The sequence below is a fragment of the Larimichthys crocea genome, chromosome XV (assembly GCF_000972845.2).
Source record: "Larimichthys crocea isolate SSNF chromosome XV, L_crocea_2.0, whole genome shotgun sequence".
Taxonomy (NCBI): domain Eukaryota; kingdom Metazoa; phylum Chordata; class Actinopteri; family Sciaenidae; genus Larimichthys; species Larimichthys crocea.
In genome coordinates, this window is record NC_040025.1 from 10,080,731 (window position 1) to 10,100,682 (window position 19,952).

At 43.4% G+C, this 19,952-nt stretch overlaps 1 protein-coding gene across 2 annotated transcripts; it reads right to left on the reverse strand.

The window, feature by feature from the left end:
* Nucleotides 1-1,148: 1,148 nt before the first annotated feature.
* On the reverse strand, nt 1,149-17,231 carry dgkaa (diacylglycerol kinase, alpha a). 2 transcript variants are annotated; one of them, XM_010732031.3, is made up of 24 exons: nt 16,992-17,231; nt 10,733-10,836; nt 10,363-10,436; nt 9,027-9,156; nt 8,763-8,837; nt 8,609-8,658; nt 8,357-8,431; nt 7,946-8,062; nt 6,793-6,910; nt 6,591-6,679; nt 6,377-6,496; nt 6,044-6,142; nt 5,831-5,917; nt 5,278-5,351; nt 5,122-5,196; nt 4,933-5,018; nt 4,749-4,838; nt 4,469-4,629; nt 4,313-4,377; nt 3,960-4,050; nt 3,630-3,816; nt 2,493-2,610; nt 2,217-2,277; nt 1,149-2,117 (listed from the first exon to the last, which is right to left on the reverse strand). In XM_010732031.3, exons 2-24 carry the CDS (start codon nt 10,806-10,808, stop codon nt 2,043-2,045), a joined length of 2,193 nt encoding a protein of 730 aa, XP_010730333.2. In that variant the 5' UTR covers nt 10,809-10,836; nt 16,992-17,231; the 3' UTR covers nt 1,149-2,042. The 2 variants fall into 2 exon arrangements, with proteins under 2 accessions (XP_010730333.2, XP_010730334.2); XM_010732032.3 differs by lacking the exon at nt 16,992-17,231 and adding an exon at nt 13,367-13,489 and having other exon boundaries at nt 2,043-2,117.
* Nucleotides 17,232-19,952: the final 2,721 nt, after the last annotated feature.

Below are 19,952 nucleotides of genomic sequence, written 5' to 3' on the forward strand. Positions count from 1 at the left end.
GCTGAAAGAGGTTAAAATGCTTCATATAGTCAAGGGGACCCCTTTTAAATTACACATCTCACATTATATTAATTAATGCAGCTTTAAATCATATTTCTTATATGCTCCCTAAAGTCAGTCGAGTTGAGGATTTTCTTTGTTTCTCTGTTTTGTTCTTCATAACTTGAATATTTTGGGGTTTTGGACTCTTGGTTGGAAACTTAACTAAACATTAAAGACCTCATCTTGGTATTTAGGGAATTGTGCTGGACATTTCTGACATTTTTTCAGACCCAACAAAACCAAATTTGCAAATTAATGTTGACAATAACATGAATCAGTTCAGTGAATAGTCGTGAAAATGCACCATTCATTCATTCTTTCATTAATGTGGGTCACAGCTCAGCTTACAAGCTCCAAATATATTCAGCACAGCAGCTTGATTTAAAAATTTAAAGTCCCCCTCGAGTCAAAAATGAGTTTCCTGTTACTTCTCTGGGATGTTTGACCTTCATTGTCCAGGATGACGTATGTAGAGTTTTCACATTCATCCTCTGAAGATGGAAAGCTGCTCACATTAACACACGTGACATCACCACAATATATAATTTACACAGCAGTGATGTGGAAATTCCTGAACAGGGAGGAGACGTCTTTTGTCTGGCAATTAATTTTTAAACGTCGCTGTGTTAGATGTTGACTTATTGAACTTTTATTTGTTTAAAAGACACATTTCTGTCCTAACTCGTGTCCTCAGGAGATCTTTAAGGCTTCCCGAGGACACACATCTTATTTTACATGCAAACAGTTGTTTCAATCCGACCCGGCAGCTGTTGGCTTTTCAAATGTACAGAATGCAGTCATGATTTGTCCAACGGCGTTTGAATACAGCATCTGCTCCTGGCAGACCAACATCTCTCTGACATTAAAGGTACTATTACTGAGAACAAACCCAGTATTTATTCAAGGAGCGGATCCGCTCTGTGACAACAAAGAGATTAAGTTATACAATGACGAGCAAAGTCCTGAAAGAGGAAGAGAAAACAATTATTTAGCATCAGTGGACGTGATCATGTTGCAGCCGTCTGAGGCCGCAGACTAAAGAGTGGATGACGCCCCCTTGTGACGGACAAATTGTCTCCAGATTGATGAATGAAGCTTTAGTTGTGTTAAGGATCCAGAGGATTTATTACAATCTTTACACAGTGTGTTTATTTCAGGCATATTACATCAACATCATCCAGATACATCAAAATCATACGACTGATAAGCATTTAAATAAAGATCTACATATTAATTTAAACCAGTAATTTCAAATCCGACTGAATTTACAAGTTATAACTCATCTTTCTATGCCCTCTCTCTCTCTCTCTCACACACACACACACACACTCTCTCATACACAAACACACACTGAGGAACAGCGGAGTAGGCCGACTGCTGCTGCAGTGGATCAACATGCAGCCCTTTTTTTTATTTTGGCAACGATTGTCCCGTTACTGTTCCCCCAAAAAACACTTTCAAGTATCTCCTGAAACGTATTAAAAACTATATTATTATTAATAATAATGATAATAAGAGCCACAATCTGAAATGTAATCTCGTTTATCCTTCTCTCTTGGTTCCAAAAGAATCGACACAAAACATTATATATATATCTTTCAGCGTCCGCAGCGTTTTTTACAGTCACAACAAACAAAAAAACAGCAATACTACATGGTTTATGTCCAAAGTGCATGCCTACACGACGCTCTGTATGTCCTCTACCTAAGCCGTAACCATAGAGAATACATTTTAAAGGCACATGAAGCTGAATATTCTTTACCCTTACTTTAAGTTCCTACAGAGCAACATTTTCCACTAACGGTGAAGCGTTGACGGAGGCAGTGAGAGTGTCGAGTACTGATAAGAAGAACACGGGTTAAGTTTGGTCTAAGTCGTTTTGTTTTTTGCCACGATGCAAACATATCACACCATACAGTTTGTATTCATACAGTTCGGTTATGTGTTACACATGCAGGGGAGTGTCAGTCCTCTATGTACAGTAAACAGGAGCAGCAGATTTACTTGAAGAAACCAGAGGATTTGGCCTGTGGAGCCATCAACATGCTGGCTTGGTTCTTGTGTGTGATGTGAATCTGAAAAGGAAATAATGTCCAGTTAATTACATTTTATTTTGTATATGTGCTATGTGATATTTAATTCCACGAGTGTGTGTGTGTGTGTGTGGTGTTTACCGTGCAGGGAGGCTGCATCCACGGCTCTCCGTCTATCTGCATTGGTAATGCTTTCTTCGTCCTGGAGGTAAAGTAGAGAGGGATCAACAAAGTGCATCAGGTAACAAAATCAATGACTCGAATGTGTAATTAAAATACCAAAAGGAAAGCCGGCATGCATAATTATTGTTGTGTAAAGAGGCAGCTAAGTATCATCCTCAGCTGGTGATCAAAGTCGACTTCTCAACATTTAAATCTCCAAAGCTCAAGGCGTGTCTGAACGCGTCCGTTTCTCACCTGATGGTGATCTGTGACGTCTTGGCGAGCCTCACGGCGCTCTTGAGGCCGGTGTAGATCTGTCCCATCTCAATGGCCCCTTCGAGGCCGACCACCTCTAATCGACGGTCGCTGAGATCTGACAAGAAAGCACAGACATGATAAACCCTCTGTACAGTATTCATCAGTGAGATAATCCACTCAGGAGTTGGCGGAGACCAAAATCGGAGCTAAAAGAAGGTGAATATCAGACAGTTGGACACAAACACAACTAAAAAATAAACATTGATGTTGCTCTGTGTCTGCTGGATGTGTAAATAAAAGGCGGCTAACACAAATTTAAAGGTGATATGTCAATGCTGCGTTTACTTGTTTCTGCTGCCCTCTTGTGGCCGGACGATTCAGTTACTGCAGGTTTAAAATACCAGACCTGCATTAAAAAAAAATCCTCATCAAATTAGACCCATAGCTTTATCACATGGGAGGTTAATTTAATGCGTTTAATGATCTGTGCAAATGATCCTCGTAAAGCTGCATTTACTGATGTTTTTTTTTTAGCAGATGAAGCAGAAAACATCACGTTATCACCTCGTAAAGTTGCTCATGCAGGCGTCTCAGCAAACATTTTCCTATTTACATACCGAGCATTTATTTTGGGGCCTGTTTGCCTGTTTGTGTCGGTCCAATATTTACTCTTCTTTTAGCTCTATTTCAGGTAAACAGACTGGACTTATGCAGCGCCTTTCTAGTCTTTTTAACCACTCTACATATCCCATTCTCCCACTCACACGCATTCGTACGCTGATGCCAATGGCTGCCTTGCAAGGCGCCAACTGCTGAGAGCAATCACGGGAGCAACTTGGGATTCAGTATCTTGCTCAAGGACACTTAGACATGCGATATAATGCTATCTGATGATGATAGTGGATGCTCTACTTCCTGAGCCACAGCTGCTACAGCGCACAGTCAGTTTATAAGGATGTTTATGCTGAACAAAAATGTGGTTGATGAGAGTTTATGGGCTGTAAACGAATGAGCTGAAAGAAGCTAAAATGCTTCAGGGGAACTGTTTTACAGTTGAACTCCGTTTTAATTGATCCATTCTTACGGTGAAATATATCTATTAGTGCAGCTTTAAAGGTCAAAAGGTCAAAGTACCTTGGGAGGTCACTTTCAGGATTTCCGGGTCAACGATCACCTCGGGCTCTTCGTGACTCGTCTGTCCCTTGCTGTCCCCTTTCTTGGTGTCACCCCACAGGTTGGATCCACCGTGCATACTGGGAATGTTTAGGACAGCGATGCCCTCCAGAGAGAGGCTGCTGAGATCCAGCGGAGTACCGGAGCACTGAAGGAGAAAAAGAAACCGTGTAAAGCATCGGTACGTTTGTCAGTTGTTGTCTTTTTTTCACACTACAGAAACCGTTTCAAAGACAAAACCATAAAATGCAACAGTTGCAGTTGTCGGTGACGCTGATGCTGCATTCTCACCTCGATTGTTAGACTTTCGCTCATTTTCTTGCAGGAAGCAGAGATGGTTTCTGAAGTGGCAAATTCGAAATACCACAGCTTGTTCTTCATTCTGCAGTCAAGAAAGAGGTTTTTTTTTTTTCTTTTCGAAATGGCATTTTATTTTCACAGAACATTTTCTGCCTTCAGCACACACAGACATTGCCACAGACATCTGCTGTCACCACCTGCATTCAGCTCTTTAAGAAAAACAGGAAAATAAAAGTAAAACTGGCGACAAACCGCTCGGTACAGGTCTGATCTGTTTTATGATGTATGTTATTGTGTTGGGTGCTTGTTTGCTTGTTTTTGACCTAGATATTTTTAACATTTACCTGCTGTTGAATTTCTGGGGATGCTTCTCCCTCATTGTGTGAAACCGGTGGGCAATGGAGGCATCCTGTCGACACAATACAAAGATGAAAAAATGAAGACACAAAAACAGGAAAATAAACTTCCTCCTGTGTGTGAAACAATTCTAAGAAACTCACCACGCCGATAGAGAAGTAGTTGTTGATGATTTCGTACGGGACCGGGTCGCCCTTCTCCTCGTTCTCATCTGTGATGACCTGAATACTCCAGCGGTCCATCAACACCTGAGAGCTCCCCTCGATGTCTCTAAGAATACGACTCAGATCCTCGCCGTCATACCCTTCAAAAAAACACAGACATGACTCACCGTCTTCATGTGTACAAATATAGAATAAAGCATTGGACAACTTACACCACAAACTGTTCCAACTGTAAAAAAAACTCTCATTAAACTCTCACCTCCTCCCCACCGCAGACATCGTGCAAGGTCATTTCCTGTGCCCAGAGGAAGTACAGCCACAGGTGGCCGCACCAGCAGATTAGTTTTGTCTGATTGTAAGAAAATGGAAAAAGGAAATGTGAGTCACAGCGGTTTTCACCAGAAGCTCGATGCCTTGCATAGGGCTTAATCCGTCAATCTCACCTATTGCGTCAAGGATCCAGCCCACCGTTCCATCTCCCCCGCACACCAGGATCCTGTAATCCTGCAGATTTCTGAAGAAACTCAATCTGAAAGTAAAGATGACGGGAACTGTAACAGCTTAACACAGAAGGATTATTCAGGACAATGAGCCATGACGTGATCTGATACTTAGATGTATCGATGACTCACCCCGGTCCAGGTCCACCGTTGGAGAGGTTGTATACCTGCCGTGGATTCAGTAAATACTGAAATTTATGCAGGACTCTGAAATACATAAAATAAGTGTAAACAGCGTGCACATATATGCATTTATATCTACATTAACTTATCCTTCTTTGGGCTCACCTTTCCCCCTGCTTGCCACCACTCTTAGGGTTGACAAACACGAGCAGAGGATGAGTGTTTGGCACAGGGCTGATCTGTTGAATGACGCACAAACAAATGTTATGAAACCCCATACGTACTGATTTACTGTACGCCAAATCAAAGTTGGCGTACTCAGATGTCAGGTTGTAAATATTCTACCCATCTCATGACTACTCGATTACTTTAACGCCGCCCTGACGAGCCTGCCAGCCTGCACAGTGAAACCCTTTTTCAGATGATCCAGAACGCGGCGGCGTGCCTGGTCTTGTTTCTTGTTCTACCTGCAGCAGCCTGCGTTAAATTCACTCTTTAATGTTGGTTCTGAACCCAACCTCATACAGACATGTTATCTCCTCTAATGAACGACGCCTGCTCCGATCGATCCAAACTTTTCTTGTTTGTGGAACGTCCTACCAGTTCCTACCAGATCAGGGACGTCCCTCTCTTTGCCTTCAAAAACCTCCTAAAGACCTCCAGAGTACCTCCTATCCAACACTACCAACAACTGGACATGATAAATCTATCCCCCTACCTGAAGCACTTGTCCATCCGGAGTAGTATTGAGCTCGCTGTCGTCCGTTGAGCCCGAGCAGCCGTTCTTTACATTGTTTGGTCTCTCCTTAAAGGACAAAAACAAACATCGCAGGAGAAAATGTGACTGCACACGCTGTACCTGTCAAAATGCTACTCAAATCACAGACTGATGTTACGTGTGCTCGAGATGTGCCCGGGGATAATTCTGTACCTTTATAACAGGATAAATCGCCCATGGAGGCAGGATATGGTCTCTGAGCAGCCCACAGGTACACTCTGTTGGCTCTTGGTCTGCACATTCATCATGACGCTGTGAAGAAACACAGAAACAGACACGTTACATAAAGTCCCAGCGGCGCGGTGATGAGAGCTGACAGGAGCCCAATTTATCTATTTAAGCTTCATTGACTGCTTACGGTGGAAAGAGGCAGGATGATTAAGATAAACAGGCCTCCTCAGACTGAGTATAAAGGGGGTACATGGATTACAGTTAGGCCTATAAACAACATAACCGTTCATCTGTTAATCAGTGATGCATTCTCACCATCGAGTGGCACCACACGCAGTGTTTGCCCGTCAATCCTTGGAGGCTCTTGATCTTCTTCTGGCATTTGTCGCACTTCCTCGAGTCGCAGTTGCCACTCACCCAATCGTGCACTGGAACCTGAAACGTGGGATGAATTTAGGATTTAGGAGCACCCGGACGCAGGGTACCGTCTAATTTACGACTGTAAACGTTGTCACGGAGACAGACATACTCCTGTTTCTTTCTTCGACTTCACGTACGTCCTGGTGCAGGGGGCCGGGTTCCTGTTAGCGCAGCGTCCGTGGACTGTGTATTTGCAGCCTGCGAGACAGGAAACACAATCCAGCTGTCATATAATGTTTGCATTCATATCAGTCTAAATCAGTCAGTCATAAACGCCACCCCAGTGTCACCCTCTTCTGGCGAGTACTCACAGGTGCAGCACAGCCCTTGCTTCCTCAGGCCGAGCAGCATGCTCTGGCACACGTTGCAGTAAACAGGCTTGTTGAAGTGTTTCATCCTCCAGAGGTGCTGACCGTCCTTCTGGGTCATCTGGGTTGTTTAATCAGAAAGAAGAAAGAGAACAACGTAAAGGTTTAAAATGTTTACTACCCTGAAAAACTTAAACAGATGAAGTTTCCTTTGTTACATTTTTAAACACACACCACACAAACCGTTACACTGCAAGCAAGGCCGACATTTCACAGTTTATTTTCACACCCGGTCATGACTAATCTTGCCTTAATGAGACTGCTGATTACACAATATATAGTGGCTCTACATACCATGACACAGTGCAGCAGCATGCATATTCACGGCGTTATAATCTCAAACTCTCAACACAAGATTATAAGGCTACTTTCTGTTTACAGAGCGACCAGCGCCCTTATACAGATTACGCACTTTTTTTCCCCCCCTCGACATGATGCATCAGCCTATCGCTTACTGAAAATGAGCCATAGCATGCCAGCCTGAGAAGCCGCACAGAGCAACTGTGAGGGGGCTGAATTCATGCACCCCAGGCTTCAAATGTCTACTGGTGGCTAGAAATAGCCTGAGGGGGAAGTCCCTGGCATTGTTGTAGAGGCCAAACCCAGTGACAGAGTCCAGTTCATGGTTTTAGATCACCACGGTGATCAGACAGACACGCAGTGCTAACAGTGAGAGGCTTTCTACATTCCTGGTAATACATTTAACAACAGCCATAAAATAAAGCTTCTATAGGTCACCCAATTAAAAAAAATGATTTATGTCTTTAGTGCACCGGCTTTAGGCTTTTGGCTACTTATGCAAGCACTTCCGTAAATGTGGGCACAGATTGTGCCGAGTAAATGGAAAACACTAGAGCACTCCGATGGTGCAGAGCCTGCATGAGAGGTGATGACATTACCACACCCTGTAACACTGAGTCGGCAAAAAGGACCTTGTAGACTAGGAAGGAGGCGAAGGACAGAGGAGCGGCACGCAGAGGCCCGGGGGGTTTCAGACGAGCTGTAAAAGTATGTTTTACCGCCATGTGTTGTAAAAATGAAATATGTCCAAGGCTGGGCGTTTAATGAGAAGATAAACATGCTGCTTTGAAAGCACCTTCAGACCCAGCAACACCAGCAGGGGAACGTTGTTCATGCCTCCCTCCACCCACTCGTCCAGAGACACGGTGCCGTTGCTGTCGGCGTCGATCGCGGTCATCATGTCCTTGAGCACCTGATGGAATCACATTTGATTGTTATTATCCAATCAGCACACACAATGCTGTAAAAACAGGAAATGTGTTTTCTGAAACGCGTCGTGCATGGGAATCTGTTGGGAGGTGCAGAGGAGCTTATCATTTTACCAACCCTGGCAAATGAGTAACAAGTGCTGCCATATACTGTAATGATGTAAGAGATATCCAGTGCAAACAACGTGTCCTATATGTACATTTATCTCTGTATATAGTCATGGCTGAGTGTGCAGCGTGTTCGTGCGTTTCAGGTACTTTTCCTTTTCAGATCTTACCGGCCTCAGCTCTGACACATCCCATCCGAGGTACTCTGCAGCATGCATCATCTGAGCGATGATCCTATCCACTTCCTGTTTAAAAAGTATCAAAAGACCTGCTTCAGTAGTGTGGCTGATATAAAACAGAACTTGCGAATGCAATTATGATCAAGACGGCGTCCATTTGAAGTGGACAAGTCGCATCCACGACGACAGCTTCAGATTTGATTTTCACAATCACACCTAAATGAGATTTTCTCAACGACTTACAGAGCTGTCGAGGACTCCGTTGCCGTCTCTGTCATACAGCTTGAAAGCGACTAAAAGACAGAAAGAGAGAGAGAGAGAGGGGAAATGAAAGTGAACGTGCCAGGCCGAGTCATCACTCATATTATTTTGGGCATAAAAGACACTAAGGACTCACACTCCAGCTTGTCCCTGGGCTGGCCATCTTCCAGCAGGGAGAAGTAACATGAAACATCCTTCAGAAAGACCTCCTCTACAGAGGAGAGAGAGAGAGAGAGAGAAAGGCATGGCTGTGAATACTCTGGTTACCATATCTGCACACGCAGTACCTCACAGACATGTGGTGATAAATGAATGTATGCCAAATAGGCCATGCCGTAAATTGATAAGCAAAGCAGCATGGAGGCAGCGAGTTGTGTTAGTATGCGGCGTATAATCTCACTGGCACTGTCTTCCTGGGTGGGTTCAGAGTTTTGGAAGGAGCGGAAGAGTCGCTGGCAGAGATCCGCGGGGAAGTCCTCCCCTTCTAAGTATGTCTTCAGGAACAGGCGAAAGCCTTCTTCATTGATGCACTGGGAAAATAAATGAATGGGACAGAGAGCGAGAGAGAGAGAGAGAGAGAGAGAGAGAGATATTTTTGTTTCTTGTGGTCATGCAAACAGTGTTTTAACCGTTTGTGTGCAAACTTCTGCATTTTTCAAATTCACCTCTCGTGAAAATAAGGGAAGATCATGATCACATCATCACCACAGTGTGAGCTGACGCATCTGACATGAGAATCTCTCAGAGAAAAACAGCCTCGTCGAGGGAGTCGTATAAGTCGGCGTCAGCTGAAAGGCTTTCGAAAGTCTTGAGAGACGTTTCCCAGACACATTTAATTCGTCATTTTTAGATAAAAATATGTCTCTAAAGTTGGAGCAGCTGCAGGATTTCCACTTGACAATGACACAAAACAAAACAAACAAGCTCCTTATTCAAAGATTCGAAGATTTCAGTCCATCTATCTGACCTGATATGTGTCCTTCTCACACGATCTTACGCCGCAGGGCTCTAACATGCGATAGTCCCTCGGTAATGGTGAACCACAAACCCATTTCTTATTGACGTTACTCCATTTCCCTGGATGATACCCTGCAGATATGCCCCAGTAATAAATAATGTCACCGCGAGGCAGCCAGATCAGAAATAACACAAACAAGAGTGATGCGACGGAAACCGGAACATCACAACAAATAACTTCATGTCCTGTTTAAAAGCTATTACCTGACACTTCATGACAGTATTCGTGTATTTTCCTTAACTATAAAAACAACATTTCCTTCCAATTATCCAATTAAACCGTATGAAGCCAAATTATCAAATTATCCTTCCTTCCTGCACAAACTGGCTGCCTGGCAGTGTCGGCCACTGCTGATACAATACTGAAAGATCTTTTTTTCAATCACATTTGAGCTTACAGTGCACGAGGGCAGCCAGCACTCTGCTCAGCGAGGCTTTGCTGCGTGGGCAAAACTAAGGAGGTAATTTACATTTGCAACCTTGCTGGAGCGAGCTGAAGATATTTTCTGAGGGACAGCTTCATCAACGTGATCGATGGGTTTGAGTCTTATTAATCAGCGTAGGAAGCACAATTAATAACTGCCCAATATGCATAAATCAAATGCTCATTTCTCACTCCGCTGAGAGAAATATAATTCAGCTATAATGTGGGCCTCGTAGTTGATATGAGTTTTAGAGTGGACCTGATAGGAGGACACACTGTCCCACCCCCCTCTCACCTCTCCATGTCTGTGTCGGGCCAGACTGCCATCTGCATCAAATTCCCTCAGCACGTCTTTCACCTTCAAGCTGTCTGGAGGCAAAGAGACACAGGTTACACAGGGATACATGACGGTAGATCACGTTTATGAAATATCACGTATGATTTTAGATTTATCTGGGAACAAAAAAAAAAAGATGTGCATTCATCTCCATTTGTAGAAAAACAGACTGTGGCAGACTGCTGCCTCCTCTAGCTATGAGAAACCATGAGTGAGTGTGTGTGTGTGTGTGGGTGGAAGTGGAAGTGGAGAGGGGGGGTGGTGGTGGTGGATGTTAAGCGCTGAGAAAGCTGCCTGCCCGCCCGCCCGCCTGCCTGTCTATACTCACATTCAATGTACTGCTGTAGCTGGATAAAGTCGACAGGGCTCAGTTCCTTCACCTCTGGGTTTGTGGGGGTGGACATGGTGCCTGCTTCTGCACTAACTGCCTGCCTGTGCACAGGCGAGAGAGAGAGAGAGAGAAAAGAGTGAGGTACCGACGGAGAGAAAAGAGAAGGTGGGTGCACAGTAGCCTGCCTCTTTGTAAGACATAAAAGGCATGGCTGCAAGCAAAAGATAACATCTTCCACCTCGCGCTGTAAAAAAAAAAAAATCCATGATTGTAGACAGGGGGGATTAAGCCATCCAAAGTTTGTGTGAAGCAGAAGCAAGTCGGTAACTGCAGCATGCAGAACTCTGCAGAACATCTGCCAACATGAAAAATGAAGGATTATAACAGGCTTTTAAGGTTAACCACCTTTTTTCTTCCACGGTAAAAGACTCTGAAATGGAGCCGCACTGCAAAACGTGAACGATTTCGTGCACTCACGTCGATATACTGTATTTATTTCATCTATCGCCTACTAACATGTGACTAGCCACTCGAAACTGGGCCAAAAGTCTGGCAGAAATTATGCCAGGCCAAAGGTACCCATGGTACTTTGACTCTAGGGATTCTCTGTACCCAAAAATCTCTTTCCATTACACTCCTTGGCCCATATTTGAGTTATAAAATGTCAGATATAGGGAGTGCCTGGCTTAATTTTAACACGACGAGGAAGTGTTAAAATAGAAAAATAAACAAAATGTGAAGAGGTCAAAAAAGTACAAACCAGCTCGTCAAGGGACCTCCCCGGCAAACAAAAGGAAGAGATTTAAATGTCAGACGAGGCACCATGAAATTTAAATCTCACACAGAAAAGGAGGCTGTAATCACAATGAACTCTTGGCCTAGCGTGTCGCCTTGAAGACGTGAGCATGAAGTCTGAGAGAACGTTCGATCGATCGGATATGAATACTTTCATCAGAAGTTGTTAAAGCGTAATGGAAGCTGATTCTCTAATGGCAGGAAAACAAACAAATAAATGTATAGTTCATTAATCATTGACGGAAAAGGAGGAACTAGTTAATGGAGAGGAGAAAGCCACCATCCCGACATCCTGTTTAACATCGCCGTTGCAGATGCATGTCAATAAGATGTAATAAGAAACACGTGACGTGGATTAATGCAGAATTCATAGAACGCGTCATTACGGGTTAGTAATCAGGATGTCAGTCTAACTGAGATCTTTCCAGGCAGGTCTATCATCATAAACACCAAGAAATGTCATGCATGCTTTTCTGATTCATTGATGCATCCGTGTCTTGGTAATAAAACACGACTATGTAAGATTTCTAAAGATAAACTGACACGAAAAAAGGAAATGTTGACTCAATACGAAATAAAATGCACTCTATTTGGCCTTAGTTGGTCTGGTATGACCAACAGCTCATCGCTAATGTTAGAAAACCTTTAGAAAGATGATGCTGTCGAAGCCAGATTATTTACTTTATAACTATTTTCGACTCGTCACCTCTACTGTTAACACCATTTTTCAACCATTTACCATCCCGGGATTATCGCTAAATTACGTAGTCGTGCTTTAAAGGACCACATTGATGATTTCACATGATTTAGCTCAGATTATTTCACGTTCCATGCTGTGAAAAAGTGTATTCATGTTGTCATTTGAGTTTTGTAATCCATCACAGCAACCTGCATTAGTCTACATTACATCACCGTTATGGGGTAATGCAGTGGAGTTTCAATCTGCACTTCACCTGCATTACTGTGCAACGATAATGGACCTCTGAAAACAATAAATACAGCCTTCTAATTGATTCTAATACTGTATGGGAATATATGGAAACAGAAGGCTGGAAAATAAAGACGGAAATGCTGATTCAGAATGGGAAACTCTCCAGTGTGCTTTGGAAAATGGTCAGTATTAATGACGGTGCACTCAAAGAGCAAAAAAACAAAAAAATGATACCATTAGTTTGGTCCTGTTGGCTTAAAAACAAATTTCCAAGAGCAATTCTGGTAACAATGTGATTTGACTAAGGATGGAAAGTTACTAATGTGATGAATCTACTGAGGCTGGCCTGGTTTGAAGAGTTCAACACACACAGAGGCAACTCTAAATCTAATATCACGTCTCATATCAACACCATTTTACCATCTATTATATAAGTACAACACTAAAGCGAATAAAAGACGGCGGCGGTTTTCAGTCCAGGCTGATGAAAAGCTCTTCACTGTGAATGTGTGGTTCACACTGTTGTCCACAGGTGTTATCGCACATTAAAGTGCAGCCAGCGCAGGTATCAGTGACGAATGAACAGAAAATCAGAGTGCTCCAAGGACAAAATGTAAATGAAATAATCTGAAATAACACCCAGTCTTTACATCTGAGTCAATTTGGTTCAGACCGTCCTCACCTAATTCCCTAAAAAGGTCAGCAGCTCTGCCTCGCGGGTTCTGTTTATGTAGCCGGCCAGCTGGGCCAGGTCAGACGTCGACAGCAAAGTGACACATGAAGGATTCGTGAAAAGCCATCTGTTACCGATCGCCTGATTACAGCCGAAAAAACAGTTCATGCAACCCAATGTGCTCCACCTTCAAACACTAAATGAATATAACTAAAAATAGTCCCAAACACACCTCTTGTTTCAGACGTCGCCTCTGTGTCGTTTTAAAGGTTTCCAGAGGAGCGCTGCGATGTCACGAGCAGCATCGTGTCTATTTTGTCTCCGTACCAACACAACAGTATCATCATCATCATCATTACTGTCTGGTTCAACGAGATCTCGAGCCTATCTGAGAAATCTGATTCCTCACTTCCTGATTAGATAATGATTTGCATGCACAATGCCGAGTGGGAATCAGGGCTGGTAAGAACATGGGGCACAGGAAGAGGCATTCCCAGCACTTAGAGGAGAAGAGATAATAGTGTAATGTGCGCCGAGCATGTTGTTTCCGCTCTCAAATGTGGGATAGACTTTTTTTTTTTCATAAACAGTGGCAATTTTAATGAGCTTACTGGAGCAAGCATGCATATTTCAGTAAGTTTGGGGAATGTCTGAGGCTTGTTAAGACTTATTACAGAGCATGTGACTGACTGCTTCTGGGCTGGCTCTCGGTAAGGTTACGGACTAAAATTAAATGGCAGATGCTTTATGGGGGAAATGTTTATGTCGCTTTACAGAAACATTTACGTGCTGGAGGTTCTGTTGTGTAGACATGAGGAAGATTTAAATGTTGGAGCCATGTAGCCATCGCTCAGGGTGATTTACTTTGCCCCGCTCCACTGACAGCCAGTCTTGAGGTCTGATTCTGTTTGAACAAAATGTCGCTCCATATAATCAGTACAGAATAAATGAGTGCAGAACATGTGCGCAGGAGAGCTGCAGCCTCCCGGCTCTGGCTCTACAATTTAAATGTTAAAGTGGGGCTTCAGGTAGTGAAAGCAGCATCTAGTCTGTAAAAACTTTCTTGACTTCTGAACACTCAACTGAAAAACACCAAGGCGGCTACAGTGGACAGTTCAGTTGTCATCTTTCACACTTGCCACGTGTTTAGTTCTGAAATATCTCGATGGAAAACTATCACCGACCATACGGCGATCTCTTTACGAGAATGATTTCAAGCTTCATCGGGGATGACCTTTTTCCATACAGGCTAATGTTTGTGCAGGCTGTCATAACACCCACGCCTTGTGTCAAGGAAATCTGCTGTTTTGCAACACTTGCACGATGCAAACCATCGACTCTGTCACTCTGTGGTTGGAAAACACTGCGTAGGTTCTCTGAGCAGAGAGTGAAGTCGACGTCTAAAACTGGCCGTTTGTTTTCCTCCTTGAAACTACAACACTTCTCCCTCCCTCCCTCCCTCTGTGCTGAAGTGTACAGATTGCATCAGGTTTAACAGAAAGGGGAGGATGGCGGACATGCTCGGTTGCTATGGAAAGTGTTTCCCCTCCATCAGCTGCTCTCCGTCAGAGTGCTGCCACGGGTGACTAACAGGTAGGAGGAGGCACAAGAGGGAGGCAGCCAGCTCATGGACGGGGGGAGCCCAGTCAGTAGCTGTCAGTCTTCCCCTCGCAGCAGCTCCTCCTCCCACACCGCGACTCGAGTTTGGCCTTCAAAAACCAGAGGTCAGGCTCGCTCTGAATTGCATTCTGCATGTGGATGCTACTGTGACTCATTGCATGAACAGGGGAACACTCCTTAACTATAAATGGACTGGTTAGCTCAGCGGGTCACTCTGCGGGGCCGAGCCACAAGTTACAAAGCAGCAATAATATTTGACTTACTTCAAGGAAAAAAAGCATATTTATACGTCCCTTGAGATTTGAGCCCATAACCACTGCTTCCCTTGGTTGTTTTATATCTTCACTGCACTGGATAGGCTGATCTTTAGGGGAAAATACAGGTCTGACGGGTACAGTACGGAAATAATGTGAAAAACAGGGTCAAAAGTGTTGCCAAGACCACAGCTGAGCACAGCCTGTTAACAGGGGACTTCCCTCGGTCTACAACCACATTGTCACATTTGAAGAATTGAGTGAGTGGTATGCAAAATACAGAACCAGTTAATAGAGACACGGGTGAACAGGAATACGACAAACATGGATTGCAAATCAGACGAAATCACGATTAAGAGAGAGAGAGAGAGAAAGAGAAAAACATTCACCACAGCATGAATCACAGATTTCTTGGAAAATGTAGGCGAGGCTTTTGCTTGCTCTCCCGGCTTCAAAGTGAGGACTGCCCCATCACTCAGAGTTCAGACGTAAATGTGACTTACATAATAGGTTTTTTGTGTGTGTGTGTGTGTGTGTGTGTGTGTGTAGAGACAGCTTTGTAGAACACCTCACCACCACTCCATCCTGCCCAGACTTGTGAGGGTGCACGCTGTCACACAAGAGCCACATTTGCTTTTATGGTGTAAGTGTTCTGCACGTATCAGGGAGAGTCTTGCCTGGGTTTCGCCCACGGGTCTATCCACAACTGAAACATTTTTCAATGATTGACGTAGTATTCTCCACTCTCACTATCTTGTCAGTAACTCGGGGGTCTTTAGAAAGAACTCAGATCTACTTAATCACATGTGAATCGCCTCATAAAAATGAATGGGTGAGTAAGAGAGAGAGGAGTGGTGTAATAGGTTGCAGCCTTTGAGACTTCAGCCGCACAAAAGCACATTCTTATCACATCCATGACGCGATAAAGTATTGATTTATGGGTTAGAAATCGTAGCCATTAATCGAGGGCGCAGGCAGCTTCATGGTGAGGGTATAATGAAGGAAGTGAATGCCAAATGGATGTATTTAGAGAAGTTAAACCGTCTGTAAACAAAAGGCACTCGTGCCATTTCTCTGATCATTTCTAACCACAACACACTGTGAGTACGAGTGAAACTACAGATCACAAATTCCTGTCTGTTTTTCTGGGGCAACATCTGTACCCAAAAACAACAACTCATGCAAAAAAAAAACAAAAAAACAGAAATCTGGATAAGTGTCAAGACTTTCCGGTATGTTTAGTTTTTCAAACACATAAACACACACAGGAGTGTGACGTGCCCACCAACGCCCACCATCACCTACTTGTACATTCACAAAAACACCTCCTGTGGTGTTTTTTTCTTTTCTTCTATCTATTATGACTGAGGTTTGATTGTGGTATAAGAACCCTATCCTTTAATACACATTAAACAGGACGCAATAGCACCATAAATCTGTTTGCACAGTGTACTAGTGCCATATCATGTGCTGGCAAGCTTAAATAAGACATAGTGGAGTTCTTTGCAGCAGACATGACATCTCAAATATCCCTGAATGATCAGCAGTGTGTGCTCTGACAGATGAATTCTCTAAATAGACTGTGTGGAGAAGACGGGCTCTCCCTGCCCGTGGTTAACTGAAGCAGGCTGACAATAACAGCCACGACAAAGCTGCAAAAGGAACTGAAATGATGCATGTTTGTGAGGCTTTAAAGAGAAGGCAACGGACCGTGCATTGATCTGCAGTAAATCAGCCCTGCTGGTTGTTGTTCGGGATTACTCCGTTATGAACATACGACTTTGTCTTTTTTTTTTTTTTTTGGTGCACAGAGGTGGAAACAACATGCACATTCCCTAAAGATTACATTCCTCACAGCAGAAACAGGCTGTACTAATAATGATCGTGTCTATCTGCAGCTGAAGCCGTTCAGAGCTGCTCTCAAACTTCAATCAGTACGCAGAGTCCGGACCTCCTGTTCGTGTTAAAGAGTCATTTATTTACCTTTGAGTCGCCACTCCGCTGTTTCAAATCGTCGATGCTGCAGCTCCAAATATCCTAAATTTAAAAAAATGTAGTTCAGATGCGATGATCAGCAGCAGGAGCAGGAGCGGAGCGGCTGTTAACTTTGCATGCACGGTGCAGGTCGGCGGAGTGGAAGCAGTGAACTGCGGAGCAGGGACTGAGCGAGCAGCGGACCCCTCCTGACAAGCACCGCCTCAGCCTGTGCTCTCCAACAGCGAACCAATGCACAGCCGTCACACCGGCGTGCATTCATCTGCGAAGTTACAGCTGCAGCTGTAACCTGTGAGGTGCCACTCCGTCTCTGTGCTCGGTTAAAAAACAATGTTCATGTCATAATGAGACTTAAACAGTAACTAACTGCAGGCAAAACTGCACCTTTATGTTAGGCTGGGCATGGACTCGGAAAGAGGGGGCCCTGAGGGGGCCACAGCCCCTCTAAAATCAGGTATAATAAAATCTATTAGTTAGAAGTCCAGTGTGTAAGAAAAAATAAAAAATTAATATAGTATTCATTAGTATGTTTTAACTAGTGTATAATCACCTGAGTATAAGAATTGTTGTTTTTTTGTTGTCCTTTATATCAACAGTGAGAGCAGGTCCTCTTTCACGGGGTCCGCCATGTTAAACTGACATTTTTCTACAGTAGCCCAGAGCAGACAAACCAAACACTGATCTAGATACTGTTATGGAATTTTCTATCCTTAGGTTACACGAGGTTACGTGTGGGCCTTGAGGTCCTCAGCAGTATTAATTGTTTGGCTTTGACTAGGTGCCAGTCTATCTCAACACTGTGGTGGCCAGGGTCGAAGAGACCTATTGCTGCCTTCCTAGACATAATAGATAGTTCCAATCTGTGTCTCCAGACGAGAATATGTTGACAGTAACACCTGCATCGGTAAAGACATTCTCTTTGACTAATTCTGGGCGTGTAGTATTTGTGGTGTTATCTTGGGGTTTAAAGTCGATCCACCAGCAGGAGTTCGACAGAATGTGAGACTGACTCAGGCACTTCTGATGAACTCTGAGAGTGTCTCTAATTCTCCTTGGCCAAGCGCCAATAAATAATACAGCATAAGACATCAGAGGCTCCTGAACACTTTCTTCCCTCCTGACCTTTGACTTCAGCAATTTCTCCACAACAGATATGACCTTTTGCTTTTTTTTGTGTACATGCTTGGAAGAAGAGGGTGCGACATGGGAGAGTATTCATTTGGTTGAAATCGGCAATCCTACACACTGGTCCTTGAACATTGTTCTTATTATATAGGGACTTAAATCAGTCTCTTACTCACATTTATGCAGTACTAGACGAGTTATACTCAGTTACACAAAATAACTTTGTCCTATGTGTTAGGCGTGGACGTGGGAAGAGGGGAACCTGAGGGGGCTGCAGACCCCTAAAATCAGACATAATAAAAATCTATTAGTGAAAGACATTAACTAGTTAATGATTGATTTTATTGAGTTAATGTAATGTTTTTATCTGTCAGTCCCCGATTGACTGAGGCAGTTTCGATCACATGTGAACACCTTGTTTAAAGGTCCAGTGTGTAAGATTTAGGGGGACTGATTGGCAAAATATAGTGTATAGTCATCTGAAAATAAGAACATGTGTTACCTTAAAATGTGCGACACTGGGAGCGGGTCCTGTTTTATTTCACTGCTAGGTGCGACTACAAAGTACACACTGGACCTTTAAGAGAGTTTCACTGAATCACAATAGAGAGTTCCACACAGCCAGCTACAGCCACATAACTAACAATTACTGTCAGTGTTTTTTGATACATGTAGACCATTGGTACAACAGGATGTGTGATTTAGTTGTTGATCTTGATTATGGAATATAGCTGGTAACTAGAGTTTCTCCTTTTTTCAGCTAGTAGAGTATTAATGTAATCATGTTGAAATAAAAACCCCAGGTTCTGTCTCAGTCCTTTGTTGCAGTTCAGTGTTTGTGCCTGTGTAGTTCCTGTGGCTGCTTTGACTTGCATGTTTGTGCTCATGTTTGCTGCCTGTTAGATAAAAGTGTCACATATTACACAGTAGCAATCAAAGGTTTGGACTGACAAGAGACTTTCAGTCACACTGTGGCCAAGTAGACGCTTGAATACCAAGTGCCACTAAACATATATAGCCTAAAAAAGTTTGAAACCTTCTGTTTCAATGTTTTTTCTTTATTTTTATTACTTTCTACATTGTAGACGACAGTGAAGATGGTTAGGCTTCATGAGGTAGTCACCTAAAATGGTTTTCATTCAGTCTTGAAGGAGTTCCTTTAAATGCTTAGCACTTGTTGGCTGCTTTGCCTTCACTTTGTAATCCAACTCATCCCAAACCATCTTAATTGGTTTAGGCTGAGTGATTGTGAAGGTCACGTCATCTGACGCAGCACCCTATCACTCCTTCTTGGTCAAATATCCCTTACATAGCATGGAGTTGTGTTTTGGGTCATTGTCCTGTTGGAAAACAAATGATGGTCCCCCGTAGCTCAAACCAGTTGGATTGTCACGTCTCTGCAGAACACTGTGGTAGCAGTACGGGTCAAGTGTGAATTGAATTTTGAATAAATCACCAACAATGTCACTTGCAAATTAACCCCATGGCACCACACCTTCTGCTCCATGCTTCACGGTGGGAACCACACATGCAGATACCATCTGTATACCTTCAATATGTCTCATGACATGACAGTTTTGTCCAAAGTACAGATTTCCAGATTTCCTTGTGTTCTCTTTTGTTGTGGGTCTCTCTCATTTGTGGCTTCCTTGCAGTAATTGAACCATTAAGGCCTTATTCACACAGCCTCCTCCAAGTAGTTGATGTTGTTATGTGTCCGCTACTTGAACTCTGTAAAGCATTTATGTGGGCTCTAATTTGAGGTGCTGTTAATTGCCGATTTTTGAGGCTGTAATGACTGTAATGAACTTATCCACTGCAACA

What these genes read in the sequence shown, in the direction of transcription:
- dgkaa (XM_010732031.3), bottom strand. Translation starts at nt 10,808, where the DNA reads ATGTCCACCCCCACAAACCCAGAGGTGAAGGAACTGAGCCCTGTCGAC. An exon ending in ACGGAGTCCTCGACAGCTCT is followed by an intron (nt 8,432 to 8,608) that starts GTAAGTCGTTGA and finishes CTTTTTAAACAG; the next exon opens with GAAGTGGATAGGATCATCGC. An exon ending in AACGGTGGACCTGGACCGGG is followed by an intron (nt 5,019 to 5,121) that starts GTGAGTCATCGA and finishes CTTTACTTTCAG; the next exon opens with ATTGAGTTTCTTCAGAAATC.